At 43.1% G+C, this 26,904-nt stretch overlaps 3 protein-coding genes across 3 annotated transcripts in view; 1 reads left to right on the top strand and 2 right to left on the bottom strand.

Moving 5' to 3' along the window:
• Positions 1-8,916, top strand: part of TOMM70 (translocase of outer mitochondrial membrane 70) — a 36,185-nt gene extending 27,269 nt beyond the window's left edge. Inside the window, 6 exon segments of the mRNA XM_018568323.1 lie at positions 1,322-1,456; positions 2,308-2,419; positions 3,513-3,652; positions 5,228-5,325; positions 6,714-6,836; positions 7,982-8,916. Of these exon segments, the coding sequence (XP_018423825.1) occupies positions 1,322-1,456; positions 2,308-2,419; positions 3,513-3,652; positions 5,228-5,325; positions 6,714-6,836; positions 7,982-8,135 (762 nt within the window). The 3' untranslated portion in view covers positions 8,136-8,916.
• NIT2 (nitrilase family member 2) overlaps positions 4,017-26,904 on the bottom strand; it is a 30,574-nt gene continuing 7,686 nt past the window's right edge. The window contains exons 6-11 of the mRNA XM_018568324.1: positions 26,273-26,347; positions 24,761-24,839; positions 23,401-23,499; positions 22,280-22,335; positions 19,930-20,056; positions 4,017-4,027 (exon numbers count right to left, since the gene is read on the bottom strand). Coding sequence (XP_018423826.1) covers positions 19,965-20,056; positions 22,280-22,335; positions 23,401-23,499; positions 24,761-24,839; positions 26,273-26,347 — 401 coding nt within the window. The 3' untranslated portion in view covers positions 4,017-4,027; positions 19,930-19,964. The remainder of the gene's footprint in view (positions 4,028-19,929; positions 20,057-22,279; positions 22,336-23,400; positions 23,500-24,760; positions 24,840-26,272; positions 26,348-26,904) is intronic.
• Positions 12,484-12,914, bottom strand: LOC108796798 (histone H2A, sperm-like). Its single transcript, XM_018568325.1, has one exon. The coding sequence runs from the start codon at positions 12,901-12,903 to the stop codon at positions 12,484-12,486; it is 420 nt and encodes a 139-aa protein (XP_018423827.1). The 5' UTR covers positions 12,904-12,914.

Below are 26,904 nucleotides of genomic sequence, written 5' to 3'. Positions count from 1 at the left end.
GCACGCAATTTTAAGGCTTGACATGTTTGGTGTCTTTTTACCCGACGTGACCCCATCTTTTATATTTTACCAAAAAATTGGGTAATAATAAATGTTTTATCATTTAATATAGGGGAAACTGTTTGTTTTAAAAAAATTTCAGTAATTTTTCCTTTAATATAGTCAAAAATAAAACCCCCAGTGGTGAATAAATACCACCAAAAGAAAGCTCTATCTGTCCCCAAAAAAGGGTATAAAATTCATTTCAGTACAGCGCTGCATGACGGAATAAATGTCAGTCAAAGTATCGCAGCGCTGAATACTGAAAAATGGCCTGGATGGGAAGGGGGTTTAACACCGCGGATGTCAACTGGTTAAAGAGGGGGTAGCCAAACTCCAGCCCTCCAGCTGTGGTGAAACTACAAATCCCATGAGGCATTGCAAGATTCTCTCAACCACAAACATGACTCCCGGAGAGAGATGCATGATGGGATTTGTAGTTTCACCACAGCTGGAGGGCCTCAGTTTGGCTACCCCTGCTTCAAAGTGTACCTGTGATTTAAATCACTGGATTTACCAAGGGCTGAGGAATCTCTCTAATCCTAATTGGATGGAGTTTAGCCAGTCATCAGTGAGCAGTTATGTCCTATAAGAGTAAGGGAAGTGAGATGCATGTTCCCCTAAAACCCAATAATACCAGAGGTTTTTCTACTTCCATTAGCTGAGCGGAATAGCTGAGGAGCAAGTGTCTGTTATGTGCTGCTGGGGAGGGAGGCCCTAAGATAAACCTACCGTGTTTCCCTGAAAATAAGACACTATCTTATTTTTTTTGGCTCAAAAAAACACACTAGGTCTTATTTTCGGAGTAGGTCTTATATTTTAGCAATTACCAAAAACAGTACCAGGTCTTAATTTCGGGGTAAGTCTTATTTTTGGGCAAACAGGGTATTAGTGCACTGCACAGGTTTGCTTTAAATTTGTGTTTTGACAGAGAAGTCCTTACAAAGAGCATGGCTACACAAGAGACGGAGCTTCGCGTATGCATGGTGAAAGTGGATGCGGGCACTTTAGCTGCTGACAAACTATAAGAAAATTGAGTTGATCTAAAATATTTACTTTAAATATACATGTTCTGTTGCTTGACATTTAAAGGCAGAGTTGCTGAACGTGTAAGCGTGTGTGTGTGTGTGTGTGTGTGTGTGTGTGTATATATATCTATCTATAGATAGATAGATATATCTGCCCAGAGTAAATGTTTGGGAATTTTGTATGTGAACACTGCCAGTTAGCACCTTATGCAAGTACAGAATTCTTTCTAACTGTTCTTTTTGCTTTTTTCTAGTTAAGAGCAAATGCCCTGATCAAACGAGGGAGCATGTACATGCAGCAACAGCAACCCCTCCTATCAACTCAAGACTTCAACATGGCTGCTGACATCGACCCCCAAAACGCTGATGTTTATCATCATAGAGGACAGGTGAGAAACCATGCATTCTGTGTGTGATAATCTGTTCATATTTAAATCTTTATACCATAGATACCCAATTCTGTCTTTGTAAAAGGCTCCTGTTAGCTCCTGTACAGCAGCTAGGAGAGGGAGCCACTTGGGGCACTATTATATTGTATAATGCTGTTAGTCTAACACAGTGAACATGCTTACCAAAGGAGGTACCAGAGGGTGCTTCAGTTCTACATTGTCCAGTCACAGGCTGGGGTGGGTGTTCGACCACTTGCTTGTCTGCAGTGTAAATTTCAGGGAAGTCTAAGGGCAAGCTGTGCTGTTTGGGTAAATCCTGGTTCACAAGCCTGTACAGTAAGGGTCCCAAGCATGCTTTCGAACAGGGCATCTTAAATCCAAAATAATCAGGTTTGCTTGCATACATCTGCAAATATATGGGGAAGTCACTGCCGTGTCAAGGCCCCTCTGATAAGTGTGGTCCCTAATTCTACACTGTCTGAGCTTCTCTTCTTTGCGACAAACTGTATATAGCAATACACAAACGGAGAACGGGGTTCACCTGGAGGCAGCTCCATCTCCCTAAAAGGTAGAGCAGCACATCCGAAGCCCAGACGTTACCTTAACAAGGCAGTTGAAGGCTTATAGTGAGTGTCTGCACCAAATCCAAAAAAGCAACTGACACCTAGGTGCTAGTTTTAAAGAGCTATAAGCAGCTTCCATGTTTGCTTTTCTGGTTCACAAATCTGGCTGCACAGAATCTCAAATCCTCCCCATTTTATATATTCCATCTGTGTATATAACTTTTTGCCTGGAGTTCTGCTTTAATGTGGCTGCGTTTGAAATTCTTAACTGCCTTTCTTCCTTTGCAGCTAAAAATCCTGCTAGACCAAGTGGATGAAGCCGTAGCAGATTTTGATGAATGTATAAGGTTGCGGCCGGATTCTGCTCTGGCTCAAGCACAAAAATGCTTTGCACTAGTAAGTCCTGAAGATTCTTGGAACTAAATTACTCAGGAGCCACGCCATATTAGCCGATCACGGCTTTTTCTATGTATTTTGATGAAGTGAAAGGCGTTGAAAGCCCATTTCTGGGCAAACCAAAAATGTACCTTGCAGTGCGGGGGTAGTTAAGTGCTTGTTAATGTCTATGGGGACTGGAATAAAGCACTTTGACTTACCTGATCCCCACTTCCACTGTCTCCCTCTGGAATGCTAGACCAATCATCGCAGCCCCGTTTTCCCAGTCGTCTAGGGACCCATTGGCGTCATCACATCTAATGCAGGTGCCATAGACCTGCATTAGATGTGAGGACACAGAGGTCCAGTCCACCTGACCTCTGGGGGAGCAGGGATCAGGTGAGATGTCTGAAGTGGGTGTAAATGCAATACATTGTATTACACTGTTGATGTAGTGCATCTAAACTGCATAGTGTTTTGTCATATAAAAAATGCTAATAATTCTCTACATCACTCCCTGGTCCTTACATCTCTGGTGAAAAGTATGTAGAAAAGCAATGTGAATGACATGCAGGTACCATTCAGAGCCAACAATACCTTTCAGTAGGTTCCTGAACAACCCAAAATGGTTGTAATATGTAAAAATGTCGACTTGAGGTGATTCATTGTACCACTAGTACAGCCTGAGAAAGGAACATGTCCGTGACTAAGTATCCTGGATTTCAGGGTGCTTGAATCTGCCACAAGTTGAATTTTTTAAAATATCACTTTACATACTTTCCATTCTTGATAGATTTATTCTATGGCATGTTGTGTGATATTGTCTTTTAGCCTGGGTTCACAGTGTTTGTGATTTATTTAACACATGTGCGTTATATCACACGTTTACATGTGTTGCGTTCTAATGCGCTAAAACACTCCAAAAATGTGAGTACTTTTTTTTGGGAAAGGCAGCGCACCACAATGCACAGTATGATGCCATGTACATTGATGCACTAAAACACACACATTGGCAAGGTATGTTGGGTGTCATCAAGAAGGAATGGCATCATAGCACACTAACGCACCTTTTCACATGTTGCGGTAATGCATACCTCCCTACAGTGCAAAGCTGTAAGCCCAGCCCTACTAAGATGCTTGGTAAATAACTTCTACAGTAGTTCATTGTATTTCTCAGATCAAATCCGCCATGAAAGGCTTTGAAGATGTCATTAAGAAATTTCCAAAATGTGCAGAAGGTTATGCTCTGTATGCCCAGGTACATTCCATTGTACTTTTTTTGTTTCTTTCTAGTTTTCTATCTGTGCAGAATTATCATTGTATAGAGAAATGTAAGCCTCATGTAAACTACCTCCATGTAATCGTTATTCTGTAGATGATGAGTCCTGCCATGCTGTCCCTTGTTGCAGACATGGCAATGGAGCTGATCAGGGGGGCGGAGGGGCTCTGTGAGTGTAATTTGAAGGAAAGCAGCGGGCATGTCAGTAGCTGCTCTTGTCTCTAACAGGCACTCCCATGAACAGTAAGGGAAAGTTTCTTTTAGCTTCTGGATAAACTATCTGCTCGACACCCTTCCCCAATAATAATAGTGTGATAGCATTTCACTATATGTTTGCAGGTACAAATATACAGTCTCTGCAGTGGATAGAGTTTCACTTGAAATCAGTTAAAGGAATAAATAAGTCTATCCAAAAGTGAAAGTCACAGGTGGTGTTTGGTGAGATGGCCATGTATCCTGGCTATGTTTCTCTCAACTTTAGAATTTCATTTTTCCTGCAACAGTGGGACCCTCTCATAAGGTCTACAGACCTCTGACCACATGCACAGACATCACCGCTGAAGCAGGCAAGAGATTCTATATTGCTAGGTGGATTACCATTCATCATGTACCACCTCTGCCCTCACTATAATACACTATTAGCAAAATGAACTATTCAGCATGTACCACCTCCACACAGCCCCACCACCACCCTCCCTGTGATACATTGAACCAGGCTTAGAAGCCAAGCCTTCTAAATGATTGTCCTGAGTACGTTGGATATTTAGTGAATCCACCAGAGAGAAAACGATGCATGATTAGTGTCCTGCTCTGTTTAGTGGTTTCTCCATGAGATGGCAGGAAATCAGTCTCTGCATTTCACCTAAAATGCAAGATGAAATGGAACTGTTAGAAAAGTATGACACATTTAGGAGAAACGTGTAATCTGTACACTGTGGAGTCATGTAACAAAAATACTTTATACAGGTAATTGGCTTTGTGCATGTTATGTTATACAAACTTTCCCAAACTGTTGTCACGGGGTTGGCAGCGCACAATTGTCTAAAATGTTTTTGTATGCTATAAGATTAACAATACAGTTGACTGGAATTTGGGGGGGTGTTCACATACTTTCAACCATATAGGTAGATGTGGTTGTCTGGTGTCCACAGAGTTTTCGCCATCAAGTGTATTGCTCATTCTGTGATATCCCTGTAATATCTGGGGAGCCCTCAGTGCTTTCATGTAGCGGGGATTATACAGATTTTTGGTGCATCTTTTGTCTTCAGTCGTGCATATGCTTGGAAGGAGGTGGTTGTCAGGCTCTATCCTACTGACTGACATCTTTGTCAAAGCATGGATCATACAAGAGATTCCGTTTCCCTGGATACTGCCACTCTTTTTTTATCTTCTCATTTGCTTTTGAATATTTTTACATCTTGCCTCTGTGCCTTATGAGTCTCACCCTTGGAAATGTTAAACATGACAGTTTATCATAAAAGAAACAATAACTATACATTTGTGTTGAATATCACCTGATCAGTCTGCTAATCCCTGGCAGTCTCTTATCTGCAGGCGCTAACAGATCAGCAGCAGTTTGGAAAGGCTGATGAGATGTATGACCAGTGCATAGAGCTAGAACCAGACAATGCCACAACATATGTTCACAAAGGGTAAGTGCCTTCTCATCAGGACTTTTTTTATTTTACTTCTACATAAGTGTCCTAATGGAAGTTAACTGTTACATTTGTTTTCATGCCTGATATGTATTAAGGATCATATCTATTTGAAAGGGGGCCAAATGCTTTCTTTAGTTCTGTATGCAGAGAGCCCAGTGCCTGCAGGTTTTATCAGTAAATCCATCCCATAGGATGACACTGTAGAAAACCTAATTTCATCACTCTATTTGCAGATTGTATTGGATACATAACAATAATAAACTGATCAACATAGTTTTTACATTCAACATTTCAGGAATATAGCTTCCCGTGTTATTGACTCAGCAAAACATTGGCATAATTACATATCTGAAAGTATTGTACTTACAAAAACAGGTGACAGACTATAAAAAGTTAATACACAATCCTGTTGCCTGTAGATTTATTAGGAAGTCAGCAGTTGTTAAAGGGGGCCTACCAATATATTCTCACTTTATATAGATCGGTAGGCAACATGTTGGCATTACTAAATCATGATACCTTGTTGAGTCAAATGTGCCTCAAACTTGCCATTCATTCCAAATGGCCACTCATCCTTATGGCCTAAACCCTAGAAAGAAGTGTATATGATCTCTGACTACCAAGAGCTTTGTGGTTAGTTCATTGCAGTCACGGCGGGTTTTTTTTTCTATCAGATCATGTCTAGTAGACTTAGATTAAAATAAATGCAGCAGAATTCAGCTGGAAAGCAGAGCTTGTATATGTAAAAAACAGACATGGCCATCCCCATTTAGGGATAGAATTAGGAACTGAACATGAAAATATGCTGATTGATGTGTGAAGAAAATGGAATCATTACCAATTCTTTTTACCTTGGATACGTTGCAGTGACAACACTACAAATAAGTTCCCAACTTTGTCCATCTGTAGAAGTTTTCAAAATAGAATCTTATACTCCCTGCAGGATGTGCCGAAATAATGTCACAGTAGGGAGGGTTAAGCAATACATATGAGACTCCTTACTGCCCACAATAAGGGGTTTAGACTCCCATCACCTGGGAGGCAGAGATGGAATCTCCGGTTGGGAGAAACCCCTAAAAAAATCTGAATATGCCTAAAGGAAATGAAATCCGTAAGTGTTTGAAACCAGTAATTTCAGTTTCATGCAGGTTGTCCTTTTTTAAATATATGTATTTCTGGTGTTGGCACAGAACCGTCCTGAGATCAAAGCATGATTAGCTTTAAAAAAAAAAATGTTCAGACTAGAAGAACCCTTACATCAGTATTCAATCAAAATTTGCCCGGCAATTACTGTACTCTGTGGTTTCAAATCTGTCATTCTGACTAGCGGGTATTTTATCATTTTAAATGTTCAATAAAACATATACTTCTGTTCCATACAGTTTACTTCAGCTTCAGTGGAAGCAAGATCTAGATAAAGGGCTAGACCTCATCGGCAAAGCCATTGAAATAGACAACAAATGTGACTTTGCCTACGAGACCATGGGGACAATAGAAGTTCAGAGGTAAGTGACCGCAGTAGTTAAATCCGGCACTCACCGCAACAATCTTGTTTTTTCTGTATTTCAATGTTTCTTAAACATTTTCTGTCATGCCACCTTTGGAAACAGTTGAACTTTTCATTCCTCCCCGCCCTACCTGTACTTGGTCATGTAAACTTCATGTGTACCCCTCCAGTGCCACAGAACTGATCAGATGTCTGTGCTTAAAGTTTAAATAGTTCATATAAGGTGCTGAGGGGGTGACCACATGTTAAAGGAGAATTATTAGGCGAGTGATTTTCACTCAGCCTCATAATCTGAGCCGACCTGTGACAATGAAGCTGTCACCGGTCGTCTCAGTAGATCGGGAAGTGAGCGAACACATACCGGAGCTCGCTCACTTCTCGATCTATCCGTGCAGAGAGCCGTGTCTGTCACGGCGCCCTGCAGGGATTCTCCCCTGTCCGATCCTCCAGCGCTGACTGGTGGAATGGATGGGGGAGGGGGTGGGTACATCTGGCTCTGCCTCTAGATAGGCAGAGCCAGCTGTCACTCACGCAGCTGGGTGGATCCAGACAGAATTGTCGGGATCCGTTCCGGCTGCGGCGTCTCAGTATACCGCGAGCTGTAGCTCGCGGTATACTGAGCTTTGGGTCACGGAGGGTGCTAGTTTGTGTCCTCTCGTTACCCTAAGGAGAACTATGGGGAAAAGCACTAGCCCCATAGTTCTCCTTTTAACACACACTCCAATGGCACCTCCAGTTTAAGAATTCCTGCCTAGGTAAGGACACCTGACTGGAGTTCGACAGCTTGAAAAGTTTATGCTGTTGCTGTATATTGTGACATATCGGGGGTTTGTTCATGCAAGCTTGTATTTTTAAGCTGATCCAGGCTTCCTATTAAAAAAAACAAAACCGGTATTTAGCAATGGCCACATAGCCTGCCTCATGGCCAAATGCTAGAGAGCACCATGTTCACCTAGAAAATGCCGCAGCTGAAGATAATGTTGGTTCTTTGTTTGGATTCTCTTCTTTCTAGCGCTTTACTTGGTGGATATTGGCAACCAATGTACATATGTTGTGGGTGCTTGAAATAAGGGGGTCACTTGATAATCATTAACTCTAGTAACTTGGCACAAAACTCCTCATACTCTTCCTTCACTGTTTCAGGGGAAATCTGGACAGAGCCATTGAAATGTTCAATAAAGCCATTAACCTGGCTAAATCTGAAATGGAAATGGCCCACCTTTACTCACTATGTGATGCCGCATATGCCCAGACAGAGGTCGCCAGAAAGTACGGCTTGAAGCCACCAACACTGTAAAATGGACTCCCAGCTGATGAGCAAGCGATAGCTGAGAAGTTTGTGTCCTTGAAGAAAAGTCTTTCCTATAAGGAGAGGCACACATCCAAAAACGTGGAATGGCAGACCCTTGTTTCTCTGCTTGTGGTGTTGTCATTCATCCCTTCTGTTAGGTGTTCTTGGTATTGTGGGACTGGGTGTCCGGGATACTGCACCACCTCATCCTCTGTGACTCCGCGAGGGAACAATAAAGGCACCTTTTTGCATGAGAACAGGAGGACACAGTTGGCTGTGCAAATAAAACTGCCGCATTGTGTTTCTTTCAATTTTGTCTGGGAATGGATGGTTACTGTGTGAGCTATTTTCTTTTTCTTTTTTTTTTATATGTATGTGTCTGGTACTTTTTACAGTTTCATTTTCCCGTTGATTGCTTCAGTTCAATCCTGTCATGATTTCCTTGTACATATGTGATCACAAAAGGCTAATTTCTTCCTTTTTAGTAGTAAAAAGTAACTATAATTTTTTTTTAAGTTATCTGCTTTGAAAATAAATAGATACTTAGCATGCACGTGCTTTACATTCCATTCTGATCAGAAGAACCTTAGTTCATTTTATTTGTTTGTTAGAAAGACCCGTCCGCAGCCCTGGCCTATATACAATAAGGGTGAAGGATTATTTCATAGCATGCAGATCCAGATATTTTGGGCTTCCTGGCAACTATGGTGGAGCTTATGTAAAAAGGGGGCAGTGATGTGAAAAATGCAGTAACCCACCGCAAGATGATCTCACAGACATTTATTTATTTCTTTTAAATCTCTGTTTGAAATATTAGTATGAAGTCTACTTCTAGAAAACCTGCCCTAAGAGGCATTGCTTCTGAAAATGTTAGTCGCCTGATTGTCATGCTGACCCTCTTCATTGCAGTACAGGAACAAGTATACCGTGCAGCTAGTATTTTCAGACAGGCTTCAGCAGTGGCAGCCAACACATTTCTCTTTATAAGACATCAATCATAAAGGGAGTGCATTGTTTTCAGTTGGTTGGCTGAGCTTAGACTGACGGGGGTTATTCACGAAAGGGTGAAGAGTTTGGAGAAGGCAGGAGAAGTGAACAATCTAGGACAGTGATGGCAAACCTTGGCACTCCAGCTGTTTTGGAACTACAAGTCCCATGAGGCATTGCAAGGCTCTGACAGCCACAGACATAACTCCCAGGTGCAGATACATGTTGGGATTTGTAGTTTTGGCACAGCTGGAGTGCCAAGGTTCGCCACCACTGATCTAGGACAACATGGCTGAATAGGTGAATTGTTTTTTTTCTTTTAGATTGTTCACTTCTCCTGTCTTCTCCAAACTCGTCACCCTTTTGTGAATAGCCCTGTTAGTGTGAGAGGAAGCAGTGAAGCAAACCCATGGTGCAGTGCTGCAACGCAGGAAGCAGAGCCTGCATATGTAACGAGCAAATAAGGTTCTCCCCATGTACATAACTTCAACATTTACACTGGGCAAAAAGAGGTTTTTAAAAGAATAATGGTTGAGATCATTGTCTATGTAACGGATTAGTTTGTCATGTATATTTAAATAAAAAATGAAAGCGATAATAGTTTTACTTTAAATCACACTACAGCTCCTGCTTGGAAGCGTTGAATACAGCTCTTAAAGCTGAAGTTTATATTTGCTTCTATTTTTGCCTTCTCTGGTTCCTCCCACTACCCTTCGTTGGCATGCTAATGACATTTTTCAATAAAATTTCTTTGTTTTCATTAGATAGCTTGTTTTAGACCCAGAGATGTCATCATTTGCTCTCTGTGCTTCTCTATGCCATGCAGGCTGATAGGAGAGGGAAAAAGTAAGTGCATATGAGGTGTTTTGCAACTTCATTCACTAGGGAATGTTTCTTCACCACTCCCAGGCTGGAGCTAAAGATTTAAAAAAGGTTCTTCAAAGTGTATTTCCACTTTCACAGCCAAAGTGGGATAACACCTATTATTATTTTTTTTTATTTGTTACATGTTCCCATTCACACAGTATAAGCTCTTTTTTTTGGATTGTTATCTGTAAACTGCAATCAGCTGATTCCTATCTGCTCTGCTAACCCCTCCTCATGAACAAGATCTCCTGCACTTGTTGCGTCTCTCTGGCACTGTGTTCTGTGTGTCTCGCTCAGATCTCTCCAGGGCCACATTTACTCTCTGCTCCCCCAAGTCCAGGCTCCTCAATGTGAACCCCCACCACCGAAGATGTGCGCATGGCGTATCGCTTCTATTTTAGCTGTAACTACAGTTGAAGGATTGTTGTGATTGCTAAATCCGTTATATTTTGTTCTGAGCGATTACTTTAGACAAAATATGACGGATTTCTTTATCAATCACTGACAATAATCCAACTGTAGTCACATCTCCCGGTCACTCTGCACTGCCCAGAGGGAGGTACCACTATGAATATTAATGAAGCATGTGCACGAGAGAAGCACCGCATTGTGGGAAAAGGAGTTTTCCCACGCTCTACATTGTGGTTTCCACTGTATAAAAGCAGTCTGACAGCTATTTAAGAAAAAAACTGTGGAACCTAAGAGGACAACGAAAAATAAGTTTTTGTATTTCTATCCAGGATCTGCATATGCCGCCATCACTGCGTACATTGCTGGCATATGTTTTTTTTTTTTTAAATGCCCCGTAAAGGTGGAAATGTCCTTTAAATAAAGACTACCTGTGTGCAATCTAAGTCCCTGTCCACACCACCGGCATGTGTATCTCGGATTTGTTAGCATGAAAATATATACACCATTTTTTTTTTACAATTACTGATACTTATCCAAGTAGTCACAGATACATTTTTTTTTTTTGTCTGTCATGTGACAGTTTTTCCTAAAATACAGACACTAATGATTTCAGGACAGTGGTGGAGCGCCAGAGCCAGGTCCCAGCTGCAACCCTGGTAGTTCTCATGAAAATGCCAAGTATCGGCTCTGGTATGGAAAAGTTCCACCCATCCAGCTAATATCACTAGGCTTCCCAATACTCTTCCTTTTGAACTCCACGGTGCATATTCGATAGAAAGACAAGTCCATAGTGCACACCCTTTAAAACTTTATGATCATGCTTATAAATGTAAGTAGCATTAAGATTGCATACAAATATCAGCTCTGGTCATCCAGCTGATCCTCGCTCCACCTTACATACGTTATGGCAACAGTACGACTTAGTCAGGGGTGTGGTGTTGAGAGCCAATGACACTCTAAATACTGTGATCACATTTGTGGTTTTACATTGTAAAATCTAGTATTGTGACTGGATTAAATGTGTGCTGCTAACAGGGTTGGCACAAAGCGGCACGATTATAGTTGACAGAAGGAAGTTATTCCTGTAAAAGCCGGTCAAAGTCTGTCAGACAGCAAATCATGCACAATGCTTATTACGCTTGTGATTTACTTCACATGAGCAAACATTTTCATATTTGACATGCCCAAAATATGATGCAGTTGGGGCCTTATTACATCACTGTTTATGGGCATGCCTACCTGACTATACCCTTGGGGTACGGACAGTCATTGATTGGAATACAAGCAGTTTGAGGCATATATTTGATTAAGACTCTGGCTAGGTTTTAGCTATTGGGTCCCTCCACTTGCTGTATGCAATGCGAAGGTTATGTGGATGCACACCTGTCTACATGTGGCAAGGAGAGAGAATGAGAAGTTGGGTGCTTTCCAATCCACCAATATTACAAAACGTGATCTCAGCAATGACATTTCTGATGTGGAGGGGAAGGTTGTATGCCAGGATCAATATGGTTGTTTACACCTAGAAGTCTCACACAATGGATTCCACACCATTACAGCACACCCTCCAAATATAATATTTTTTAAATATTATAAAACTTTGTATGCAATGGAGCACTTGCAAGGCACCTCAGGGCAGTTAGAATTGCCTACAGTGTTCTGATAATATACTTTGGGCCAGACTATTTGAATGCATGTGATTACTCCATTGCCTTATTGACCTGTATATATTCCCACCACAACATTATATCCCCCTCAAAACAATCCCTTGATATTTGAGGCTCTTTAAACCCCTACACACCTTCAATCACATCCTTCCTCTACATCAGCCAGGAGGATTTAAATAAACTGATTCATTAACTAAAATCATCCTACTCTCCACCCTGTTCTGAGGAAGGGGATAGCTTACAAAATAATTTTAAATGGCTTACATTACCACACCAAGCACAATAGAATGCATTGTATAAACTATTACAGTCAATAGGTCATTAAAACTATTTTAATGGATATATAAAATCAGCTCATTTTGAAACTAAAAAAGAAACCATAAAATTACAAGTGCAATCATCAAGTTTAAAGAATTGTTCATTCAGAACTCCTGAGACTCAGCAACTTTGGACACTTGTGAGGAAGAGCCTTTTATGGTCTTCTTAGGCAACAGCACAGCTTGGATGTTGGGCAAGACTCCCCCATCTGCTATGGTGACACCATCAAACAGCTTGGCGAGTTCCTCATCATTCCTTACAGCCAGTTGGATGTGTCTGGGTAAGATGCGAGATTTCTTGTTGTCTCTGGCTGCATTTCCTGACAGCTCCAGGACCTCAGCACACAGGTATTCCAAAATGGCTGCCAAATAGATGCCAGCTCCAGAGCCAATCCTCTCTGCATAGTTTCCCTTCTTCAGGAAGCGGTGGATGCGGCCTACTGGGAACTGGAGACCTGCCTTAGCCGACTTGGAGGACTTGCCAGCTGCAGGCTTCTGCTGGACCTTCTTACCACGACCAGACATTCTGAAAACCTGTCACAAGATACAGCACAGAACCATTGTGTAAATGCAAAAGGATAAAGAGAAAAGCCACAACCTAGGAAATCCATATTTGTTAGTGTACATGTATAGAGGCATGCTTCACTTCATTGTATTGGACACTAATAGTTGCCTTTCATAATTAGATTTTCTGAAACTTTGAAGCCTGCTGGAATAGTTACGGTGAGAAAATCCAAAGTGTGCCTGTAGTTTGGCTGTTATCAGAATGTCTTAGTCTTACTGGGCCATAATATCTATAAACAAGTCTGTACCCGCCGATAAACACATCATGGATCTGCAGATAAGGGCTGTGCACCAGCAAACTGACCACTGTAGTAGTTTTCTGAAGGCATTTAGTGTAAAGCTGCCAAGTGTCCACCAGAATATCACACCAGGCAAGCTTAGCACAGTTGCCGTGTGCACCACCAGTTTTCCCTAGCACAACAAGTTGGCCACCCAGTTTTTCTAAAGACACTCAAGCTAGGTAGAGCACTTTTTTTGGTCTCATCATGGCCCCCACAGCAGAAAGTTGAGGAGGGCATCTTAATCCAACCTATAAGGTATACTGATAATCTACCTCCCAGACGACGACACCTCCAGGATATGCCATTCCGCACGGCTCATACAGCATCAGACTTTAGACAGAAAAAGACTTTCCAACTGCGGATAGGATTTTTCCTCTAATAAGCAGAGTTCCAAGCATATAGAAGACAACTTAATGCAGCCCTTTAGTAATTAACACTTTATTGCAAGCAAGAATAGTTACCCAAATTGGCTATAGAATAGCCTCTTGCAGCAGAGCCCAGACTGGGGTAGGGAGAAGCAGCTCAAATAACCAGTCAGCTGTGCTACAGCGATATAAGAAAGTAGAGTGTCAGAAGAGGGTCTGCTACATCATTCTACAGTTTAGACTCTCAAGGCAAGTTCTCACACGCCTACTAGACTGGGGGCTGAGTGGCAGCACTTTAAATCTCACAAATAGATAAATACTAAACCCTTGAGAAGGTAGAACGGCTCCCTTATATGTATGGCATCAGTGTATTGAGCCATTTGCCTGGAGTTTCGTTTTATAGAACTACAGATACAAAATAGTAAACCTTGCTTTAGTGTATTTTTTAGCCAAACTCAAAGTGACACTAAACTCAGGAGTTCAATCTTAAAAATACATTCAAGAACCTTCACTATTAACAGAAATGTGTCTTATTTGTGCATCAGTCAGCTGTAGATCCTCAAATTGGTGGCGACACTGTCCTTCCTGCTGGAGGAGCTTGCCCTCCCTGATGGACTACAATCACGTTTTGTTAACCATTTTGTTTTAAGATTGTAGTCTCATCACAGGAGTGAGCTTGGAGCGATACTTTACAAACACACACAGGGACCATGGGGAACAAAAGTAGCCACCCTCCAGAAGGAAGGACAGCGTCAGCACTGTCACTGGGCCGAGCCAACCCAGGCTTCGCGGGCCGGGTCACCGTATTCCTCTATTCAGGCATAATCAGAGGGCCCTCTGATGTGCCCGAGCAGAGAGCCACATCTGCTACGGCTGCAGTCTCTGACCCCCCCAGAGCCCGCACTGGCCACCTAGGAACCTGAACAGCCTCCTGAGAGCCTGCATAGCCCTCCCTAAACCCCACACAGCTCTCCTGAGGCCTTGGAGTCATCAGGCCGTGAACCCGGAGCAACACAGTATGTAGCTTCATTTTAGTCCTCTATAGCTGGTGATATTCTGGATTTCTGTGTAATGTATTGCTGGGATTTGTAGTCCTCTATAGTTGGCGGTATTCTGCATTGCTGTATAATGTATTGCTTACATTTCTAGTCTCTCTACAGCTTGGAGTCACTGGCAGATCTACCAGGGTTGCAGGTACAACTGGGCCTTGGTGCTCACCACTGACTCCAAGCCATATAGAGAGAGACTACAAATCACAGCCCAGAGAAGAGGGCCCTGATGACCAGCTCCAGTTCCATTAAAAAAAAGCCCACCAAAATCCTCAGCACCAGGCCCGTGATGCTCTTAATCTGGCCCTGGACATATGTAAAAAGGGTATTAAACAGGATATTGAGGCTCATCAGACTAGGATTAGGTATTACCTGCATTACTCTTTCAGGGATATGAAGCTAAAGCTGGCTATACCCCTATAGAATATCTGCAGATTTTCTATGGTCAGATGGAAAAAGTGCAACAGATTCCTCCATCTACGCTAAACTGTGGATGGAGGAATCTCCCACTGGGCCAAGCTTCAGTATCTGACTAGTTGGCCCCGCTGGCTCTCAGAATACCTGAACAATGGGATTGGATGCAGGTCAGGTATTTTGAGAGGCAGGGGGGCTGACTAGCAAGATCCTGAAGCTTGGCCCAATGGTAGATTCCTCCATCCACAGAGTTTAGCGTAGATGGAGGAATCTGTTGCACTGTTTCCACCTGACCACAGAAAATCTGCAGATAATCTTTAGGTGTGTGGCCAGCGTACGATACAGAAAAAGGCAGCAAAGTCAAATCAAAATGTTATCAGACAAGCAAGGAGTAGCGTAACCCCAAAGACATTACAATATTAATCCAGAACCCCCCCCCTTACACTCACCCAGCATCAGCACACTAATGCCAGAGGAAGAAGCAGGAACAGATTAGCCCCTCTCCTTGTCTCCTTGTTGCTTATATCTAGGTAAGTACACCTGCGGCTGGTTAATTCAATGAGTAACTCCCACCCTGTCAGCAGTGCATGAGATCTCACATACACACAATGGAGTCATTAGTATATTGGCAATGTTAATGATCTACCTGTGTGTGTACCTCCGAGACTGGGCCTGCTTGTGGCAGAGGAAATGCTGAATTAAAGGGAAGATGCTGAGGAGGCATAAAGGCTGCTGTTGTTGACCCCACCCACCTACCAAATACTAGTTCACTGGCTATTATGCTGACCCTCTGGTTCTAGTACCTTTTGTGTTGATAAATTGGAACAAGCATGCAGATTAGGAGATCCGACCTAACTGTAACCTTTCTGATTTTTATGCTTGTGTGTCTTAGAGAGTACTGAAGCCAGAGACAGCCCGGCAATTTGCATTTCCAGAAGGAGATCAGCCTTGGTAGCCCCTTATTCTGCTCAGTACATTTGCTTTAAGTAATCAGCATTGACTCCTGAATGCTTATCACATGCTGGGCCACCTTTGCCTTTCCACTGGATATCTGAGAGCTATAGGAACTGGCCCGGGCTGAATGTTTGTCCCTGGAAATAGCTCTGATTTTCGGGACTGTTGAAGTCTATCATCCAGAATCACTTGGTCATGCTATATTTGTATTAGTATTTATTGACAAGTGCTAAAAATGACTTGCATATATTCATTGCTGCCCCACTGAAAGGGCTCATTCACAGGAGCAGCACATTACAACGCAAGGCATATGTGTTTTGGTAAGCTGCTGTGTGGGTGCATTGCACACTACAGTAATAGTCTGTTTGGGTGCCATTCAGAACAAATAGCAATGCATTGCACCACAGTTCACTTATTATCACAACACAATAGTTTGAATGGACACTAATGGGTCTATTTATAAACAATATGCAGGCTTCTCACCCTGTGAATATCTGCACATGTTTGTTCTGTGCAAATGTGTGCAAAAATGAATGTTCTTTTTTTTACAAATGCAATTTCAAATGTTTTGGTGTAATATTGCATTGTGGCCAAAAGATGGCGCGGGGGAGCATTGAAAATAAATACTTATTTCCCATACTTCTTTTAGCTCCATCTAGTGGCCATAATATAATATTACACCAAAACATTTGAAATTACATTAGAGTTGTAAAGAAAAAAATGTTAAGATCATTAGTTTTTGCCTATATTCTCATTCAACGAACTTTCACAGATATTCGCAGGGCTGCTGAATAGACCCCTGTATTGTGTAGAGTTTTAGGCCACATTCAGACTTGTGTGCTAGTTAGGGTTGCCACCTTTTCTTCAAGTGAAACCCGAACACTCTAGCGCCGTGCAATTTTTTTTTTTTTAGAATATAGAGGTGAGAGCGAGGAGAGGCAGCCAGGTGAGAGAGTAAGAAGACAGCCTATAGAGGACTACAAATCCCAGCAATAACATTATATAGCAATATAAAATAATATGAAGCTACATACTCTGGGATGATGCCCTGATGTCTCCAGGTGGGCTGGTGGCCCGTGCAGGCTCTCAGGTGGGTTGTGCAGCTCTCAGTGCTGTCTGGGCTATGGTGTCAGGGAGAAGGAGGAGGAGTAGCAATCACAGATGTGGTTGCCGAGGTCCCCAGCAAGCGCAATCTCGGGCGGCTGCATCTGCCTGAAGCCCGGATCTTCTGCTGAGCTTCAAGCACCTGTACACAGGCACAGGGTACCCGCAGCCCCGGTTTCATGCAGATGCGGCTGCCAGAGATCGTGCTTGCCGAGGACCTCGGCAGCCACATCTGTCAGAAAATTAGGAGTGCCGGTGTCGGCACTGAGTGTCTTGTGTCCGAGTACCCGCTGGCTGGACACCCAAGGCTCCAAAACCAGACTGTCCGGGTGAAAACCAGACCGGTGGCAACCCTAGTGCGGGTGTTGTAATGCATGTTTAGGCCAATTTTATAGTACAAAATGGTGCTATAGGCATGGTCAATTCCCCCCCGCCATGTTCCAAACATGCATATATGGACAAAACAAACACACATGCCTCTCAGCAAACCGCAATGCAGGCAGTATAAAACACATGCTTTGCCTTGCAGCTTGCTGGAAAGAAATTAGGCAGATGTGTTTCAAATGAACAGACATACACAAGGCATGGTAAGAAGCTTGAGCCTTTGCAGTGGATGGGCTTCAACCTGTACAGTACATTGCAATGGGTAGGTGCCAGAAACTATTAATAATACCATTTTCCTTATATTGCTCGGTAGTCATGGTATATGTTGCTGTGCTGTGGGATCCGTCACCTCACCTGCATTTTCTACTGATTGTGTTCATTTTCATTTTACGGTCCCATTCACATTTGCACTTTGGGATTCCTGCATCAAGAACCTAAGGATTCCTACGGCAGGAATACCAAAACTTTCGTTCAGATGCGTCGGTTGTCAACCGTTCAAGTTAATGGCTGGGTGACAGCGGCCACATCATATGTTATATGATTGCATGCGGTTCGGAGTAGATCACTGTCCCTAGACGCATCTATCACGTGTCCAGGAACAGTGATCTATTCCAAACCGCATGTAATCATATTACATACAATTACATGTGGACTGCCGCTTACAGATGCGGCCGCTGTCACTTGGTCATTAACTTGAATGGGTGACGGCAGCCGCATCTGAACAGGCGATTTAGGTTTCCTGCCACAGGAACCTACAGGAATCCCAAATTGCATAGTGTGAATGGGGCCGTAAAAGAGAAAATTTAAAAAAAAAACTGATGTCATTTTTCATTCATGTCACCACAATGATCTGAAATACTTGGTAGACGTACCCCAAATGAGATGATAATATATACACTTGTGCTGTGTGGTGGTTTTTTTTTAATCTTATAATTAGGATTGGTAGTCAGTAACCAAACTGTCCATCCGTAGGTTCTTGATGCAGGAATTCCAGAACACAATTCAGTTGAAGTCTGGGATGTGCCATGAGTAGTTCCCTACTGGTGGTATGCAGCACGGCGTGAATACCTCGGTTATAAATTAGCGAGTTAGTCCACCCAAAGCTAACATTTTAGTTTTTGATGGATGCTTGAGAGTGTATGGACGATGGATGTTTATTATGTCTTTCAGCGATTCTGTTAATGAGTAGTGATGTGCGGGGGGCTTGGTGCAAACCCAGTTCACCTGAGTTTCCCTAAGCCCGTGCAATTCCCCGACCCGCAGCTACACATCACAAAGGAAATTCCCCTGCTGCAACTAAGCCGCCTGGGAAAGGGGGTGTGTCAGTCACAGTTTTGCACGGGTTGGGGGAAACTTAGGTGAACTGGGTTCACACCAAGCCCCGGCACATCAATAGTTTTGAGTTCTCTGGTCTGCACATCTGCTGTGACCATTGCAGGAGGCTTCCATTCTATGTGCTGGATCATTTGCGTGTTTCATCATGGGGATGCCACAGAAGCTGTAGGATGCAGCAGAAGAAGTATGACACCAAGGTGGTTAGGAACAGAGCCGATGCAATGGACAGGAAATCTCACTGCCAAAGACTGAAAACTAGGATCTTGGAAAGTCCACCAACCTCCAACTGTCACTGAAATATAACTCTTTTTGTGGACTATTCCCTAACAGATGGAGCAGACCCCTTCCATCACCACAGGCAGCAGTTGTCAGTTGTTTTCTGTTTAAACATTGCTTGTACCATAATAAATGGACCCTATATGGTCCTGAAACACTGATAGGTTATGATAGGCATGAGGTGTAAATTGATGAGAAATAGGAAGTTCATCATCACAAAATATACATTTTAATAGTACAGTTTAGTATTCAGATAAATACAGTTGGTGTACACAGCTGGCCATCTATACAGAGAAGACTCAAAGAGGTGACGAGAAAGAGTAAAGGTGTGTGTGTAAAAAAAAATCATCTACTGTAACAAGGCACTTTTTTGTTTGTTTGTTCATTGAATAAATTGTATGGAAAAAAATCACCCCAGACAACTACATGTTAAAGAAAATGGGAAATGATGCAAAGAACCAAACCAACCATTCACATTTTACCTTTCATCAGTTCGAACCAGCCAGAACAATGCAAGGTTAATGCTTATTGGTTGATTAGGGACATTGTGCTTTGCATCTTCCTCTCTGGCTGACTAAATAGGCCCATTAGTCAGTCTGTGACATGGTTGTGATGACGCAGTACAAACATGCCAACTGCAAACATGCCAACTGCAAACATGCCAACTGTATTACAGTGATGAAAGACAATTGCTTCCATCACTCTGATATCACATGATCAGGATACGTATAGCAGCTCTGGAGTTCCTCTTCAAGTGGTGGGCGAGTGTAACATTTATTCAGAATTATCTGTTTTTTTATCAGAATTAGATGTTATCACGGATACAATTTGTGTAGAAGAGTGACATCACTCAAAGGGTTTTATTTTTGCTTCTCTTCCACGCTGTAGATATCATGGCGGCGTTGGCTATGAATTGGTATTTGTTGACGGATATCTGCGAGGTATTGCAAGTCTGAAAAGGATATGAGGCATAAAAAGTAAATAAGTAGCACTGTAATGTATAAATGACAGTCAGCCTCGTACTGGTAATAAATACGTAGCACTGTAATGTATAAATGACAGTCAGCCTGGTACTGGTAATATATACATAGCACTGTAATGTATAAATGACAGACAGCCTGGTACCGGTAAAGCGTTCTTTTAGAACAGATATCTGTCAATCTCTTCTGCAGTCTGAGTCCCCAGCTGAGCGCTGTGGCTCCTTCTTCCAGCCTCTACATAACTATAGGAATCAGCAGTTGCGTAGGGATCGAAGAAAGGAGCCACAGTGCATTGCGGGGGCACACAGGCATCCATTATTTTATGAATGCTGATAGATGTAGCAGCACTGTAATGCAGTAAAGATGAGAGACATGGGCTGGCAGAGAGAGGAGTACAATACCTCTTCTGTTGCAGGCAATTACTCTTTTGAATTGTTTAGAGACCTGACAGGGTCTCTTTAAAGCTGAAATCTGAGATAAGCAAAAATGTCTAAAGTAGAAGAGGCATGTGTATTCTGGAATCGTGTGCTTTGTGTATTTCTTCCAGATCTGTGTAGTAATGCAGTGTGAAACTTTGCCTCTGTGTAGGAGCTTCCTGTGATATAGACCGCTCCCTGCTGCTCTCTCATGACGGAAGCGCCACTACCTGGCGCAATAAATGTGGTAGAGCAGGGTGTAAGCGTTGGTGATGTACTCACCTAAGGCAGGGTGAGCATTCGCTTGTACTCATCGGATTGCGGTGAAGCGGATGGAGTGGGGTAGTGGTGGACCTGCAGGCGTTTGCTGGGGAATCCTGTAGTGCGGGTGTTGCGGCGCGGGCGGTGTCTGTAGACGGGTGGAGTGTAGGAGACACTCAGAGGATCAGTGAAGACCGGGCTGACGGTGACGCGTTTCCAAGGTCCTTCGAAACGCGTCACGGTCAGCGCGGTCTTCACTGAGCCGTCAGACCAGTCTTCACTGATCCTCTGAGTGCATCCTACAATCCACCCATCTACAGACACCGCCCGCGCCGCAACACCCGCACTACAGGATTCCCCAAGCAAACGCCTGTAGGTCTCAGCTCCGTCGGACTGTCAGAAAGCAACGGCGGCTGAACACTCTGTCATTCCGGCGCCTCCATCGCTCTCCGGTCCCCCTATCCAGGACACCACATCGCTCCACCTCTTCGCAGCACCTGCCATCAGAGGACACCTGTGCCAGCAGCCGTCCTGAGGACCATCCCACGGCCCATCGCCCAGACACAACTTTGGCCGCACCGTCATCGCTGAGAGTCGCCCTTCAATATCCCCACGGTGAGTTACAGAAGCCCACCTCTTCTTCACCCACCACTGCTTACCTCACCCCCTCGCTTATGTGTTTCCATCTGCCTTATTGGGTTTAATCGCTACGCCACCCTGGAAAAGAGGGATCACCCCCCACCACTACTCCACTCCATCCGCTTCACCGCAATCCGATGAGTACAAGCGAATGCTCACCCAGCCTTAGGCGAGTACATCACCAATGCTTACACCCTGCTCTACCACATTTATTGCGCCAGGTAGTGGCGCTTCCGTCTTCAATTTTTTGTTTCCCTGGTCTCCACCTCCTCCTGTAGTTTTCTGCTGGCAGCCTGTACTAGGAGGAGCCTGCTGACTCTCAGCACATGTGCAGCACAGTGATAATGTCACTACTACTTTCACAAGGTAATATCTAGCGTTTCAAAGACATTTGATGCACACACAGTGGATGGATATGCTTTGTGGCTATTGAGGAATATATTTAAATGAAGCTGGTTTTGCCTGCCGTTCAGCTGTAAGGTCAGCAGACACTCCCAGTCAGCAGACCTATCACACTATTTCCAGAACAGAACCTAGTGAAGTTTTGCAGTTGTTTGCTAAAATCTTTGCAGTGTATTATTCATCTGGAGGGGGTTTGTTTCTCTCAACAGATTCACGTTAAATGATGAGGATTAGGTGACACGTGTAAAAATGATTTCCAAAGAGCAACCTTGTAATATTTGAAGGTCTGTCTTTTAGTTAATATGAACGTTTCTGGTACACTTTACTTTGATAATGACAGTGAGAGACTCTCTGCATCTCATATACTGTACATGTCACTGGTAGGCTGGTAGATTGTTACTCTGGTATAAGTGAGTCTGTAGATGTGCATCATCCTGGAAAGATCACAAGAACTCACGGAGAACACATTTTCTTTACCTATTTCAGTGGAGATGGTGGATTCATCTGCCCCGGCCTTAGCAATGACTTCTCCCCTGCAATACAATAGAAGTATATGGACTGAAGGAGTCTGAGTGTAAGAAATGACTGATGATCATCACAAATCAGATTCATTGTTCATTCTGTCCTTTCTGCGAACAGCTCATATGCAGAATATAACCTATAGTATGATAGTGTACAGAGGTGGAGGGGAGGGGAGGCAAGGGGAAATAGGGAAACCAGCCCCTTGGCTGCTGTTATTTTGAGAGTTGAAGATTACTTTTGAGATTGGCTGACTCATTGCTATACACCATTAACTAATATAGCAGCATATGGTTACTGGACAGTGACCTGTACAGATGTTTTACTGATGTCAGTGAACATTTCATAGACTTCACAGTGTTTTTTTTTTTAGAACAACCTGTCATGAACACAAATAATGTGAGGAGATTAAATTGCATCTATCAAGCGCCAGCACTACAATGTAGGGACTGAACTCATGTCTTTAGATGAACACTTCCGCACCCCAGGAGCCCCAAATCTCATCTCTGCTAATAGGAACAATTAGGCAGTGGATGGCAGGGATGGGGTTCCCAGAGGAAATCTAAAAGGTACGCAAAGGCAGCAGTGCAGAGGGTCTGGCAGCACCATAAGGCCATTGGTAGGTTTGCTTTTCACAGATGGACTGTATACCGACTAGGTTCTCCACTACTATGCATGACATTACTTCCCTCAGGCCTAACACCATCAGCCCTCCGCAGAGCACACTGGGTAGCCAATATCTAAGAATGGCTGTTTGGGGGACAGAAAATTATTTTTATCAAACTCAATCATTCAGTCTCCTTTCCCTCAGACTAAAAGATTTGACCCCTGTGCTGTACACACTACTGTTACCAGTCAGATCAGATGGAAAATTTGCAGTATCATTTCTACAAAACTGACATATTCTGCCCATATAAAACTAGTTTGAAACAACTAATTCTAATTGATGGTTCAATGGAAGCCGAACTAAAGATTCCATGTTTACATTTCCAATGGACACACTAATATGACATCTTACAATGCAGACAGCTCTTCTTTCTCCATCGGCAGCTACGTTTTCCAGCCTCTGTGCTACTTACCATGGGCTGACCACAGTGCTGTGTCCCCAAGCTATGTAAGAGGATTTTTCATCTCTGGCTGGAGACACGGTGGCCACGTAGACTTGGTTGTCCAGAGCCCTAGATGAAACAAGACAAGAATTTGATGAATTCTTGTTGGCAACAAGCAAGCACAAATCAGACTCCGGCCAAATCTGACTGCACCAGGCACCGGCTGAAAACCTCAGCCAGGAAAATGCGTCCCAGCCATTTGACTTTGCCCACAAGAAGGTTCTGCCAGCAAATGTCAGTCAGGGTCATGATGGGACCTATAAACATACGGATGATTTCTTCAGTTTGGCAATCACCTCCAAGTATTTCATTTGATGAAATATCAAGCTATCCATATGTGCCACAACTGCCCTTAGATTTACCAAGAACTATGTAAGGTGAGGCTCTGCACACCTGAATACATTGTGTAGGTAGACCCTCAAAGTTTCGGGACATCTAAAGGAGTATAAATCAGAATGCAATATGTATGGCCAGCTTAAAATCATGGTATTTGGATCTATGTGGCCTAGATCTTTGCCTGACCCTGAAATGATTACCCATGTCCTTAAATCTCTTGCTAACAAGGGTGATTGTCTAGCGCAGATTAGTAGGTTTGGAAAAATGTAGAGTGTATGTATACCCAAAACCTTTTTAGGCTTGGATAGAGTAGATAAAGTTAAGAATCTCTCACAAGTCTTGTCTACATCCCTGCTAGGGAGATTTACCCTCTTTATTTGTCCCAATGACCACTGTCACTGTACAGAAAGCAGAAGGGAGACCAAAAATGTTAGAGTTGTCCCCAAAACAGGAAGTGATGGAAATCTCTCAATGGGGATACCTGTACTGGTACCACCTGTCTAAGAGGAGATTTTTCTTCACTTTTTGAAGGCATTTCCTCTCACTTCCTATTGTGTCTCCACTACAGGATGTGAAGAGAAATCTACCCATCAGGAAATAACATAGGATTTTCCTGTACCCTACTTGATATAAAACGAAAAAAATTGTCTTGGCTACACATTCACTTTATGTAGTTTTGTTTTTCATACAGTGTGGAAGAAGTATAACTTCAGTCAGGTGTTTGTTACTTCAAGTCTCCCATTCTTTCCTGTCTCTGTGACATGACAGGCATTGAGGGATAAAAGTTTCTGTTGGGAGACGGAAAACAAATCACCAACATTAAAATCGCCCGTAGCAATCAGTCACATTCCACGTTGTTTTGAATACACACATAAGACTGTTGGCATGGTTGGTATCACAAACAGTTCCAGTGCATGGAACAGATGCCCCCTATTAAAAACCTTTCCCCAGAATAAGTTCTCATGATATAAAGATGCATTGTCCCACCACATACCGCGCTCTCTGCAGCAGCTCCCAGTGTGCAGGTCCTGTTGTCATATTAAATGCTCCGGGATAAACCAATAACTGACAGCCTAGGAAAAATGAACACAGTCATGTTGCTTAAAGCAGAACTTGAATCAGATATATTTGATCATATTACAGTAATGCATGCTAGGTAAACTACGCAATTGTTTTATGTGCTCTGTTCACGCCATAACGCTGCACTGCGGTGTGTTGTGATGCATAAAAATGCAGCATGTCATTATTTTTACACAGCTCAACCCCCTGCACCACATGGCATTGCAACACACTGCAGTGCGTATAGATGAATAAAGTGTCATTTTGTGACACTTCAATAAAGCAAAAAAAGGAAACAGTGCCATGCATTGGAACAAAATCATCATCAAAACAGTGACTGCATCCTATCTGATACAATCACTGTACGGGTATCAGGACAGCTGCAGTTCCCGGCTGTCTGAATCCAGGGGAGACTTCTTCATCAAGACTGTTTAGCATGGATGGGAAACCTATTCAATTGCGCTCAATTATCCTGCAGGCTGAACGAGAAAAATCTACGCATGTATGCCTAAAGTACACAGTTCTGCCAGATTGCACCTCTCAGCCTAGTCACTTGCCTGGAGTTCATAGGCAGATTTTTAAAGGAGAACTATGAGATGAGTGCTTTTCACTCACCTCATAGTTCTAGCCGACCTGTGACAATGAGACTGTCACAGGTCGGCTCAGTAGATCGGGAGGTGAGCGAACACATACCGGGTTCGCTCGCCTCTTGATCCTGTCACGGATCCCTGCCGTGACAGGGGGAGGGGCTGGATTCCCCTCTCCCCGCTCCGATCTGCCAGCGCTGACTGGCAGAACGGACGGGGGAGGGTACAGCTGGCTCTGTATCTAGATAGGCAGAGCCAGCTGTCACTCACACAGCTGGGCGGATCCCGTCATCTAAGTCGGGATCCACTCCGGCGTCTCAGTATACCGCGAGCTGTAGCTTGCGGTATACTGAGCCTAGGGTAACGGGAGAACGCTAGTTTGTGTCCTCCCGTTACCCTAAGGAGAACTATGGGGAAAAACACTGACCCCATAGTTCTCCTTTAATGATAAAGGTGGAGCTTTTCTGAAAAAGGATATTTTTGCTGTGTGTCATGACATGCCAGAAATGTATTTCTCAGTCTTCTGCATTTAAAATGTAAGTGACCTTATATAACGCAACATCATATTTAATATGAAGGCAACCATGTACACAATAATGTCACCCCTCTCCTCCGCCACCAACTAACTAAGGCCTGATCTCTGGCAAAGATCACATGTGGGCACATCATTACAATCTGGTCATTAAGCTTGCTTGGGGAAAATGTATACTTTCCAGGACATTCATGTACTCATGCAGTGATTATGTACCTGCAGTTTCCATCCTGACCTATAGATAAAGCATAATGAGAAGCTACAGGGTGCTGGCGCAAACATTCGAGCTTCAGAATACTCGTTACACATAGGCATAAAAAAGGGCTACCTTTCTTCGTATATATCTGGGCGAGCTCAGCAAACCTGATGTCATAACAGATGCCCACGCCAATCTTGCAATAAGCTGTTAAAATGATGAGATTAATGTTATTTCCAATATGATCAAATACAGGAAGAGAATATTTGTTATGTCATTAAATAATCACATTGATTCTATTACTTAACATATGACAATGTACTATCAGGGGAAGTATAGCCATCGCTGACCTCTCCTTCTGAAAATACTTGTTCCCTGGCTGTCAAGCTGATCCATTGTGTCCAATACTTTCTTAATCACTAACTTGGAACACATAGGAAGCTTAGGAGGTCTATGAGTTTTGCTTGGTAATTGCGAGTCCCATGTGATGATCTGATCACACTTTGCTCTAAAATTTGGTCCTGTGCTTAAAATGGTTGCCCAATTAAAGTGTATGCTATAGCAAAATATATACATACACATATTCAGTTCCTCTCTGCAATATATGCACATGTCCCCATGTTTTATCCCTATGAGTAAAGAAAATTGCATGTTGATCTGCCAGAAATACACTCAGCTCTCAGCACACAGCATTTGTATGGACTGAGTGGTGTCAGCCCTGTCCTGTGTCTTTTACTAAACTACTTAACCCCCCCTTAGAATAA

Source organism: Nanorana parkeri, unplaced genomic scaffold (assembly GCF_000935625.1).
Source record: "Nanorana parkeri isolate BGI_ZX_2015 unplaced genomic scaffold, ASM93562v1 scaffold1171, whole genome shotgun sequence".
In the NCBI taxonomy this organism is placed as follows: Eukaryota; Metazoa; Chordata; class Amphibia; order Anura; family Dicroglossidae; genus Nanorana; species Nanorana parkeri.
This window is presented reverse-complemented; position numbering and strand designations above follow the sequence as displayed.